The 12,536-nt window shown below is 41.5% G+C and overlaps 1 protein-coding gene across 1 annotated transcript in view; it reads right to left on the bottom strand.

The window, feature by feature from the left end:
* LOC147881266 (abscisic acid 8'-hydroxylase CYP707A2-like) overlaps positions 1-2,914 on the bottom strand; it is a 34,018-nt gene extending 31,104 nt beyond the window's left edge. The window contains exons 1-5 of the mRNA XM_087402361.1: positions 2,655-2,914; positions 2,003-2,324; positions 1,636-1,788; positions 1,201-1,449; positions 820-906 (exon numbers count right to left, since the gene is read on the bottom strand). Coding sequence (XP_087258487.1) covers positions 820-906; positions 1,201-1,449; positions 1,636-1,788; positions 2,003-2,324; positions 2,655-2,914 — 1,071 coding nt within the window. The remainder of the gene's footprint in view (positions 1-819; positions 907-1,200; positions 1,450-1,635; positions 1,789-2,002; positions 2,325-2,654) is intronic.
* Between the last annotated feature and the right edge of the window lie 9,622 nt (positions 2,915-12,536).

Raw genomic sequence — 12,536 nt, 5'->3', positions numbered from 1 at the left:
TTATGAAATGCACTTCCCATGTCAACATTGTTTACCATGATTGAATCAGATTCTGGTGTGGGATTATCAGTATCCCAGAGAATGCAAAATCGATTAGAGTTGCTGTTAGGCTGCGGTGGGCAAACCACTTTGCCTAAAGTTGCTACAATTTTAGGCAAGAGTGAAGCCATGCATCGCAGGAAGTCTACAACTTCAACCCAGACCAAACATTTGTGTCCGATCAAAGCCTAAAAATTCCTTGTGGGAGACCATGGCAAAACGTGCACCATTTGTTGCCCGAAAAAGAGTGGTGAATGTTCCAAACGCATTTGCCTGTGAATCTCATCTACCATAATGACCTAAAAAAAACCTCTAGCTACATAGTGTACCTTCCGAACAAATGAGCTAGCCAGTGTGCGGGTCAACCGGTTGCCTACCTCTGCAGCAGGTGGCATCCGACCTGGGAAAAATAAAATAACTGCATTTTTGGCATATTCTCTAACTAGATTCACAATTTCATCCAGTTCAACCATGAGACCAACCGATGGAACAGAGTCTTTCTTTGAAGAGGCTAGGGAGCAGATGGGGAGGCTAGAGCAAGGGCTACAGGTCCTCTCTCTCTACACACACACACACACACACACGCACACACACACACACACACACACACATGAATATACATAACACAATTACGTATAAATAAACACATATGCATGTATACTAGAGAGAGAGAGAGAGAGAGAGAGAGAGAGAGAGAGAGAGAGAGAGAGAGAGAGAGAGAGATGTACTATGAAAGATACTTAGCAATAAGTGACCATTAGGGTAAGGAACTACATCAACCTTGTTCATATATGACATGCTCCTTACTTCCTCCCATGTAAGATGAGAATCCAAGCCTTTTTTAGAATGTAGTGTAGAATGTTCCAACTGCAAATGCCATCATGTGATTACATTCAATCAAGGTCCATACGAGGATTAGACTTACAATATCCATGCTCATGCTTAAAGACATTGTTTCTCATTATTTTATTGAAAATATCTTCAAAAATTCATTGCTTTAATTGAAAGATGATATCTATTGTCGGGGAAAAATCCATCTTTTAATGAATAATCATGGTGTTATGGTAATCACAATTACATTACATAATTTTCTATGAGCTAAATAAGGAAATTACTGACAAAAGCTTGATATTTCTGCGAATTGTGAAAGAATTAACTTACAAAAAGATTATTTTCGACACTAGGGTTTTCCACAATGAACTTCATTGCCCACATAAGAGCTGTTGCCGAAGTTTCATGTCCAGCAAAAAGAATAGCCATCAAGTTATCTTTTAACTCTGAATCTGAGAGATTTCCATCATTATGTACACCTTTATCTAGCATCGATTGGAGAAAATCATCATGGTATTGACTTCCATTCCTCCTTTCAGCAATGATCTTATCAAGCATTTTTTGTAGTTTCGACCTTGCCTGCAAATGGACATTGAAATTTTAGACTTGAAGTCTAGCTGCCGTTTATCCCAAATCATGACTCAATGAAGCTCAATGTGAAATAATGATATTAAAAAATGATATCCCAAATTATGACTTACTCAAGCTCAATGTGAAAATAATGATATTAAAAAATGAGGTTTCAAGAGGAGGACTTATGCAAACCTTTATCCCCCGATGATACGCAAGTCCAGGAATGTTAAGAGGAAGGCTCACAAGTGCCTGTGTAGTTTCGTGAAAATACTTCCTCATTTCATCCTGCTCTGGACCTGGCTTTGAGCTAATAAGGATGTAGCTGATGATTTGGAAAGCAAAGTGCTTTCCCACAATAATCACAATAAGGATGTAAGTGATGATTTGGTAAGCAAACTCCATACCCACAATTGCAAAGGAAACATCACAATAATCACAATGACAATCTCTATGTAATCTTTCCAAGGAAAGAGGATGTAACGGATGATGTGGAAAGCAAACTGCATACCGACAATTCGCAATGTAATCGAATAGGGATTTATGAAATGGCTTTACCCACATCGGTTGTCTCATCAAGAACGCATACTCTCGTGTTGTCTTTCCATCTGTTTAGGATTCTGAGAGCCATATCCTCTATATCATTCAAGTGCTTCTTCAACGAGTCCATGGAGACGGGCTCACCCATTGTTCGCCTCATTTGTCTGTGAAGTTCGCCCCGAGCTTCAAATATACTGCTGTGCCCGATTAAATCCTGCATCGATTTGTTCGTTGCAAGATTGAACAGTTTGTCCTCGTTCGTGAATATGAACTTCCCTGCTTCTTCACCGGCAGCGAAAACGGTGACTAAACCGAGCACGTTTGTCTTGAAAAGATTCCCATACCTGTAAAGAAGAAGCGGAATTGGCTCATTAAGCATCGATTTGCAAACGACAATCACAAGCCAATCATCCTTCAAGGGCGTACTAGCTAGGAGTTCTTTCAAAACTCCTCCTCTCATATCGTCTTTCTGAGATAGCAGATCAATCCGAAAGGAAGAGCCTCTTACTGTTAATCGTTCTCACTGCGATCATCATTCGGCTCGGAATCGAAATGGATTTTAGATGAGATCGGTTACAATACGGCAGATATGGAAAGACTAATTCATTCAGTATGGTATGCAGCACCGTTAGAGAATGCAGCATCACAGAGTTCAAGGAGAAGGCACGGCTTACTTTTTGTAGCGCGGGACGAGAAAGTCATAGATGCCCAGAGGCTTGTTGAAGGCTTTAAAGAAAGCGATGTTCTCCCCGAGGATCGGGAGGCCGAGGCTACCGGGGGGAGTTTTGGAGCCCAAAAGGCGAGAATTACGAAGCGATAGGAAGAGGTAGTAGAGGGGAGGGAGAGCAAGAAGCGAGGCGAGTAAGGTGGCGAAAGGCCATGTAATGAGAGAAGAGGTGGAAAAGTGTTGGGAGAGGTCGATCAGAGGCTGCATGGCGACAGATCAAAGAAGTGGATGAAGGGGAGGAGGTGCTGGCGATGGAGCCAAGGAATTTAAGAGATGAAATAGAAGATGGGTTGTTGGCGATGGAGCTTGAAATGCAGTTGAGCGATGGCGGAAGGTCTGAAAAAGCTTTCTGCTGAATATTGCGAATCATTGGAGACGACGATGAAGGCTGCCGGCCATTCCCATTCCACGTCCTCACTTTCCATTCTGCATTCCTGCTTACGTGGATTCATTCCCTTGCTTCAATTGTCTCCGTCCCTTGCTCTCCCCTTTTTATACTCTCGGTCAGCACATGCATCACTTTCAAATGCTCCCACACTAGTTGCGCATGACTAGGTCCGCCCATGACACGTTTTAGAGTTTTCTAAATAGAAGCGCATGACTAGGTCCGCCCATGACACGTTTTAGAGTTTTCTAAATAGAAAGGCATAGGACTTTGGAAAAGCTTTCTATTCTATTTTACTTAATAGGTGGTCATTACCAAAAGATGACAAGGGGGAGTGGGACATGGATAAGGATATATAAGGTAAGCTTAATGGCCAAATTAGGAGGGAAAGGAAGAAGGCCCAAAAGCCACCACGCACGGTCCAGAAGCTTCCTAATAACCGACTTAGCCATCGCTATAAGCTAGAGAGGCTAGAGCGAGCGACAGCAAGGAAGGCAGAGCATCAAATCGCATGATGAGCTATTTAGCTTTTGGTCTAGAGAGAGTGAACAACACTAAGGGCTAGAGCGAGTGATAGGCAGAGGGCTAGAGCGATCTTAGCTTAATCTTTGTAAAGGAGTGAAACATGGTTAATTAATAGGTAGAGTGAATAGGAGAGTGAAACACTAATAGAAGGCCAAGCACTTGAAACAAAAGATGTGTTCCCTAACGTATTATAAAGGAAAAGTTGAAAGTTGGCTTGGGTACTCACTCTTGGTGAATTATATAAATAGCATGTAGCTTGTTGTGACTCATATGATAGTTTCACATACATTATAAACCCAATGTTATATATACATATATATATATATATTTGTTGTGGAGAATCTGATTAGAAACTCGTCTTGTTGCATTCCTTTATTGATTGATTCCAAAATCCTATAGTTTTATTTTGTTATAGAGCACATGGTCGCTAGTTTGGATCAAATAGAGTATTTTATGCATTGTTAAAAAAGTAGAGACACAAGGTCCATCGAATTTGATCCTCCTTGCAAATATCGAGGGTATTGCTTTTATTATTCATGATGGACAAAGATTAGTTTTTTTTGGAAAGTGGAGCCCAATAAATATGTGAGCTTGTGAGCTCTCTCTTCGATAAGATGGAAGTAATCATCATTGCGACCTTGGAGATATTATGCCTTGGATTATCATCAATTGAATGTTGGCCTTATCATCCTCCAATATTGCATCCACCATGGTTGTTTCTTTCAATTCCCTAACTCCCAATTACTGTCAAGGGCAACTATAGAAAAGGAGAGGGCTAGTTAAATAAAATCATGAGTGTATAGGATAAAAGTCTGAATGTGGGAATCACCCACTCATAGAGAATGCAACATTACAACATTCGGGCGAAGAGGTGGAAATCGCAAGTGACTTGCTTTGACTACTTGCATACATGAGACACCAATCAGGGCTGAGAGTATCTCGGTGAGAGTGTCGACTTGTAAGAGATGGCAATAAGAGGCCTTGTCTAGAGAAGATTGTGAAGCATGTTCAATGAATGCTAAGGATTCTTTGGATGGTGTGAAGCGTGTGGAAGGTGAGGAAGTGGATGGATATGGGGGAGAGGAGCATAATGCTAACGAGGAGGAATGGAGGTCTTATGTAGAGGTTGTTACATCCAAGCTAGTAGGGGGTTCTCGTCTTTGTTAGAGGAAGATGCAGAAGGACAGAGAATGAGCCCGCTAGGAAAGAATTGCGAGAGAATAGCAAGAAGCATGCATCATTGTGTCAACTACAGTTCGGTGTGGTCAAATCGGAGATTGAGAATCTTGTTAATACATGTGTGTACCTGTTTTTCTTAGGTAAAATTCTGACTATACAAGAATTGTAGGAGTTTTTGGTTTATGATTGTGATTTGCTTCCTAAAGTTGTATGCTACGAATTTATCATTGGCTCAATAATGACTCTGGGAGGGTATCGATAATATTGTGATCTCCCAGCAGAAAGGATGTGTATGATCATTTGAAGATGGAGAATGTTGATTTGGTTTTTTACAGGAACTAAAGTGTGGCTGTGAATGATGAAGGTATGTGGATGGCCTTTGGCCAAATCGGCTATGCTTCCTTTGTCAATTTTCTGGTGAAACATAAGGGTGGGAGTTGCTATTTCGATGAAGAGATCTTTGGGTGCTTTTGGGTTGTTCAGGCATGATATTGGTTTCTTCATTGTAGTTGAGATGTTTGGATTTTGGTTTAACTTAGAGAATGTTTATGCTCCAAATGGATCATCAGATCATGGGGAGTGTTGGAATGATATCAATAGTAGATTTTCTATAATCATTAGGTGTCGGCGGGAGGGGATTTGAATATGATCAAGCATAGCAAGGATAGGTCTACCTCTGGTAAGGCAATTTCTTGTGTAGACACTGATGCGTGAGAAGAACTATAATTGGATAAGGGACTCAATGGTTGCTATGAGCTAGATCAAGATGGTTTTGTGGGATTCTTGTGGAATAACAAGAGGAAGGAAGAAGAATTTAGGGCTAGTGGCTTGATTGGATTTATGTGTCAAAGGAGGCTTAGTGGATGTACGCTCCAATGGGTGGGATATGGTTGCTGTAGTTGAGAATCACAACTCATGTCTCGATAGAATGGTTTTTTTCCTTGCAAGGTAGGTCCTTTGATGTGCGTTATAAATCTAATTAAAAGTTGCTATTGAGTGAGGGGTGGGTTTTGTGAGGAGATTAGGAAGATATAGAGAGAGTCAATATCTGAAGTAGTGGATCCTTATTTAAGGTGCGATTTGGTGATCAAAGCTATCATGGCATGTGCTACAAGATGGTATACCAATCTAAAAGTTACTAAGGAGGTGCTATAATGAGAATTTGGTTGCTTGCATGGAGAAGTTGAGGGTGGCAAATGAACTTTCTTTGAGTGATTCATACATTACAACTCTATTGGTGGAACTCGAGGATGCTTTGCAAGGTAACGAGTTAGAGAGCTATGAGATAGCTAGGATCCATAGCCGTTTGTTGTTGTGTTTGTCATTGGAAGACTTTCCATATAAAGGTAGTGAAAAATAAATAGGTGATGGAGGCTATGGACAAGGTGATGATGCTGAAGGGAATTTAGCAATGATGGTTATTGGTAGGTTATGGATGTTAAAGGGAAGTTGGTAAGGGAGTTTTGACACATTGCCAAGGTATTTAGGATGAAGATGGCAAGCTACTAGCTCACCATGAGTTGAAGATGAGCAATGGGAGAATATGGTGAAGGTGGTGTTGTAGAATCTCTCACTAAGGGCTTCTAATGTGTAGAGGGTTCATCTTGAAAGAGCCTTTACCAAGAAGGAGTTGTAGGAGGTGAAAATGGAAAGGGGAGAGATACACACACATGTAGGAAGAAGACGCTCATGAACACTGCTCTTTCATTCTGGGTAGATACCTCATCACGTTCAGCGTCACTCTATTTACCTTCATAAACAAGAAGGTCCTAAAGGCTCTTCACCCCCATGCCTTAAAGATCCCAGTGTCTTCTATCCATCAACAATTCTCCCCTCAAGCTTAGCATAAGTTTGTAAATCACATAGACCCAATAAGCATTTTAAAAAAGACAAAATTTATATTTACCCCAAGACTTGGTAAAGATATTTGCAACCTAGGCATCTGTCCTGACATATGTCAAGTCAATTCCTACACTTATCACTTTTTCCCTTATGTAATGATAGTGACCTCTATGTGTTTTTCCCTTGCATGGTAAATGGGATTTTTGGCTAGCATTATATTGGTTATGTTGTCACAGTATATCACTACTAGACAATCAATGCATACACCCAACTGATGAAGAAGCAATTTCAGCCAAGTTTCTTCACACGCTACTATGGCAGTCCCTCTATACTCTTCTTTCATGCTAGAAAATGCAAATGTGGGTTGATTTTTGCCTCTCCAACTAATCACACCACTTCCAAGAGAGAATGCATACCCACTAGTTGACCTTCTATTGTCAATGCTGCCAGCCCAATCTACATCAGTATAATAACCATGCAAGCATATTTGGCATAAAACAAGGCAACATTGATTGCGGCTTTCACATGTCTAAGTATCCTTGTCATGGCATCAAGTTGACTCTTGTAAGGCCTTTGCATAAATTGACTCACCACCTAAGTTGCATTAGTTGGCTCGATTTTTTTTTTCGATTCGAAAAAACGCAAGAAATCGCGATTTTCCCGAATTAAAACGAATCCAACGATTTTTCCTAATTTATTCGTACAAATAGGTTATTCGTACGAATAAACCTTTATTCGTACGAATAACCATATTCGTACGAATAACCATATTCGTACGAATAACCATATTCGTACGAATAAACGAAGTTATTCGTACGAATAAACGTAGTATAAATATGAAACAATTGTTATTTTTGGTATTCGTACGAATACATCCAGCTGTATTCTTGAGCCACCTGCTTGCCTGCCTGCCACCCACCTCTTGGTTGCCTACCTGCTATCTCTTGCTTACTTCCATACCTACCAGCTTTCATCATAGGTACCTTACTGCACCTTACTTTTATTATAGTCTTTCATTAGCAATCAATGTTTCTCTCTCTCTTGTTTTGTTTAAGACTGGCACTCATCTCTCTTAGGAGAGTTGTGTGTTGTAGTCTTTTTAAATTGTTTTATATTTATTTTGTATCGTATTTAAGTGTGTAGATAGGCTGGCACTCATCTCTCTTGCGAGAGTTGTGTGTCGCAGTGTGTTTTTTTGTCGTGTGTTGCAATTTTAATTATAATATGAATAATTATCTTTTACCTGAGACTGGCACTCATCTCTCTTAAGAGAGTTGTGTGTTGCCGTCTCAGTTTGTATAAAAATGTTTGTTTGTAGGAACTCTTGGGCTGGCACTCATCCTCCACTCATCTCTCTTAAGAGAGTTGTGTGTTACAGTCCAAGCTTAGTGATGTTTTCATAGATGCTTATTCTAGCACTCATCTTTCCCTTGAGAGTTGTGTGTTACAGTCTAAGTTTAGAGATGTTTTTAAGTACTTAGTCTAGCACTCAATTGTCCCTTGATAGTTGTGTGTGTGAATATTGTGGGAGAGAGGGAAGGAGTCTCACTTGCGGCTTTCTCACATGCACAATGGGGGAATACACACGAAGGTGGAGGCTGAAAACAGTTTTCCTCTTCTTATTGTGAAAGCCAAAAGAACTCTAGTACAAAGAAATAGAAGAACCCTATATGTGGGTCTCAAACCAAACTCAACTAAATAAGGTGGCATACTAACTGAGCCACGAACTAGTGTAGATAAGGATAGCTGTCATCCAGCTATTATTCGTGGGCGGTGTACCAACCGCATCTCCAGCTAACAAGTCGGTCTAACAAGTCGGTGACATAAATACACAATGGTCACCCTGGCATATCGCGAGTGGAGCTCGATATCTCAACATTCCCCCTCGAGCTCAATCCCAATTCCTGCACACCAAGCAGGTCTCTGAACTTGCGCAGCTTCTCTGCGCCCAATGCTTTCGTGAATATGTCAGCTACCTGATCCTCTGTGCTGACATAAACTAGATCAATAAGACCTAGTAAAACCTTTTCCCGCACATAGTGATAATGCACCTCAATGTGCTTTGTTCTAGCATGAAAGACTGGGTTCTTTGCCAAATGTATACTACTCATGTTGTCACAATAAATGACAACTGGCCCATCTGTAGACTGATGCATATCATAGAGTAGCTTATGCAACCAAGCTACCTCACATGCAGCCATTGCTGCACCCCTGTACTCAGCCTTTGCGCTCGACAAGGCAACTGTAGGCTGTTTCTTGCTGCTCCAAGTGACTGCAGCACTCCCAAAAGAGAACACATATCCACTGGTAGATCGTCTATCTGAAATGCTACCAGCCCAATCAGCATCAGTGTATCCATGCAACTGTATCTGAACCCCAGCCTCATAAAATAGTCCATACTGCAATGTGGACTTCACATACCTGAGTATGCGTCTAGCCGCATCCAAATGCGGTTTCCTTGGAGCCTGCATAGCCGCATCCAAATGCGGTTTCCTTGGAGCCTGCATAAACTGACTTACCAACCCAACAGCATAGCTCAAATCTGGCCTGGTAATAGTCATGTAAATCAAACTTCCTACTATGCGTCTGTACATAGTAGGGTCCTCCAGAAGCTCACCTGCATCTGCGCTCAGCTTCACATTCTGCTCCAAAGGAATTGAAATAGGCTTACAGCCTGTCATCCCATATTTGGATAGCATGTCCAATCCATACTGCCTCTGCAAGAGCTGTATCCCACTTGGTGATCTAATCACCTCAATGCCCAAGAAATAACGCAGCTCTCCCAAATCCTTCATCTCAAACTTCTGCCTCAATAGCATTTTCACATGAAGGATATCTTCATCACTATCACCTGTGATGATCAAATCATCAACATAAATGACCAGCAGCATAATCCCTTTCTCTGTTTTTCTCACATAGAGTGAGAAATCTGCCTTGGAAATTTGAAAGCCAATAGTGACAAGATACTGTCCTATCTTGTCAGACCATGCTCTAGGTGCTTGCTTCAAGCCATACAAGGCTTTCTTCAACCTGCAAACAAACTCAGGATGAGTAGCATGAACATAACCTGCTGGCTGCTCCATAAAGACCTCTTCTTGCAAATCACCATGCAAGAAGGCATTCTTTACATCCATCTGATGTAAAGACCATCCCTTTGATGCAGCCATAGCAAAGGCTGCTCTTAGGTTGCCATCCTTGCAACTGGGCTGAAAGTTTCTTCATAATCAATGCCATATGTCTGTGCATACCCCTTGACAACTAATCTTGCCTTGTATCTATTCACAGAACCATCTGCATTGTGCTTGATCTTATAAACCCACTTACAACCAATTGCATTCTTGCCTTTAGGCAAAGGCACCAATTCCCATGTAGCATTAGCATCCAAGGCATCCATTTCTTCATCCATGGCTTTCTCCCATTTTTCATTTCCCATGGCTTGCTCAAAAGAAGTGGGTTCTGGTTCCTGTATCACGTTGACCATGTAGGCATAGTGAATGGCTGTAAATCCATCATATTTCAGCCTATCCACAGGATACCTAACCCTGGTAGACCTGCGCAAAATAGGCTCACTTCTAGGTGCTCTCAAAACATCCCTGGTCTTTCTTACTCCAGGTGTAACAACAGAAGGAATACCCAACTCATCATCAATGCTCTGTTTTGAGCCACTAGATTCACCATCCACACAAGAGTGACCTGCATTCACATCATACATGGGCTGATCTACCTTCTCTTTTCCTTTTCGTGATACCTGCGTACCACTCTCTGCATTGCTTTGAGGGGATTCTCCTGATCTCAATCTGCCTGTCCATGGCGAAGTATGTGAACCACTGGTAGAGGACACTCCAGGTCCACTGATATTTTGTGATTGCTGCTGTGCATTCTGTGTAGCATTACCATTTTGTGCATCTACATCAATCATCACATTTACTGGTTTATACCAGCTGCTCATCTCATCAAAAACAACATCTCTGCTCACTGTGAACTTACGTGTAGAAGGGTTATAGCATCTATACCCTTTCTGCTGCAGAGAATAACCAATAAAGACGCACTTCTCAGCTTTTGGATCCAACTTGGACCTCAACTCATCTGGCACATGGACATAGGCAATGCAACCAAAAATCTTCAGATGAGAAATATCTGGTTTCCTACCAGTATACATCTCCTCTGGCGTCATGCCATGTATTGCTACAGTGGGAGTCCTGTTCATTATATAGACTACTGTAGCAACTGCTTCAGCCCAATAATAATCTGGTAGATCTTTTTCATTTAGCATAGCCCGAGATACCTCTCCAATATGCCTGTTTTTTCTTTCTGCAATTCCATTTTGCTGTGGGGTATGACTGCATGAATATTGCTGCTTCATACCATGCTCCTGCAAGAACCTTGCAAACTCATTTGAGAGGTACTCTCCCCCTCCATCTGACCTTAGGCATTTTATTTGCAGGCCTGTTTCTTTTTCAACCATAGCTTTGAAAGCTTTGAAGTGCCCAAACACTTCACTTTTCTTTTTCATAAAATACACCCACAGTTTTCTGCTGAAGTCATCAATAAATGTGACAGAATAGTGACAGCCTCCAATAGATGCAGCTTTTGTAGTCCACACATCAGAGTGGATTAATTCCAATGGCTTTTTACTCTCTTGAACATGCCTAGGAAAAGGTTTCCTTGCCTGTTTCCCAAATTGACAGGCTTCACAAACCTTGTGCATTTCTGCAACCTTGAATTTAGGCAATCCTGCAACAATATTTTGGGCTTGCATTGATTTAAGTCGCTGTATATTAACATGACCAATGCGTTTGTGCCAGATATCAATATCTGCAACTACACCGGTCCCATGTGCAAACATTGCTGCACTCAATTCAGGCATGTCTGCATCCAACATAAACATCCTGCCCTTCTTCTTTCCTTTTGCTATCAAGCGACCATTATTTTTCATATCCTCAACAAAGCATCCATGAGGATTAAATCTGACCTGCAAGCCCTGCTCAACCATCTGACCAACAGAAACCAGGTTCTTGGTGATGTTCGGGACATGAAATACATCAGACAAGTATTTCTTTTTCCCATCCTGCATAGACAAAGGAATTTTGCCAATCTGCACAATAGGATGTGCAGTATCATCACCAGTCTCCACAAATCCTGGCTTTTCCATTTTCCTTGCATCTTGCATCCATTCTGCATGACCTGTCATGTGGTTTGACGCACCTGAGTCAACATACCACACATCATTTTGTTCTTCTGCACTTGTCACAGAATTGGTCATATGCTGCACCATAAATAGATGCTCATTTCTGTCATCACCCTGCCTGCTAGAAGATGCATAATTGCCTTGCTGCAATTTTCCATTCATAATGTCATTCTGCTTTTTGTAGCAGTCCTTAGCCATATGACCCATTTTGCCACAATAGTAGCATTCAATATTGTTGTTTGCATTTTGGCCTCTCTGCCATCCACCACGGCCTCTTTGGCTCCCCCTGCCTCTAGAGTTACCACGTCCTCCCGCATAGGACTGGTTTTCTTGCGTTTGCTGCATATTCTGATTTCTACCACGGCCTGCAGATCGGCCTCCTCTACCTCTGCCTCTACCTCTGCCAGCATTTGAGTAGAAGACAGTTTCTTTTGAAGTTCCTGCTGAAGAAGATGCACCCCCATTTCTCTGCTCTTCAGAAATTAGAAGAGCAATCAACTTCTCAAAATCTGGAAATTTTTCACGGACGGCAATGGATGTCCGGAATTGTGCATAATCCTTTCCTAGACATTCAAGGTCACAGAAACCAAATCGTCATCATCCACTGGCGACCCAATGGAAGCAAGTGCATCTGCAATTTTCTTCACTTTCATGTGGTAGTCATTTATGCTCAAATTTTCTCTCTGCACATTGTGCAACTCCTGTTTGAG

The sequence above is a fragment of the Dipteris shenzhenensis genome, chromosome 31 (genome assembly GCF_047967505.1).
Source record: "Dipteris shenzhenensis isolate YYH24624 ecotype China chromosome 31, Dip_SZ_1.0, whole genome shotgun sequence".
In the NCBI taxonomy this organism is placed as follows: Eukaryota; Viridiplantae; Streptophyta; class Polypodiopsida; order Gleicheniales; family Dipteridaceae; genus Dipteris; species Dipteris shenzhenensis.
The sequence above is the reverse complement of the archived record's forward strand: the minus strand, read 5'-3'. Positions and strand labels throughout refer to the sequence as shown.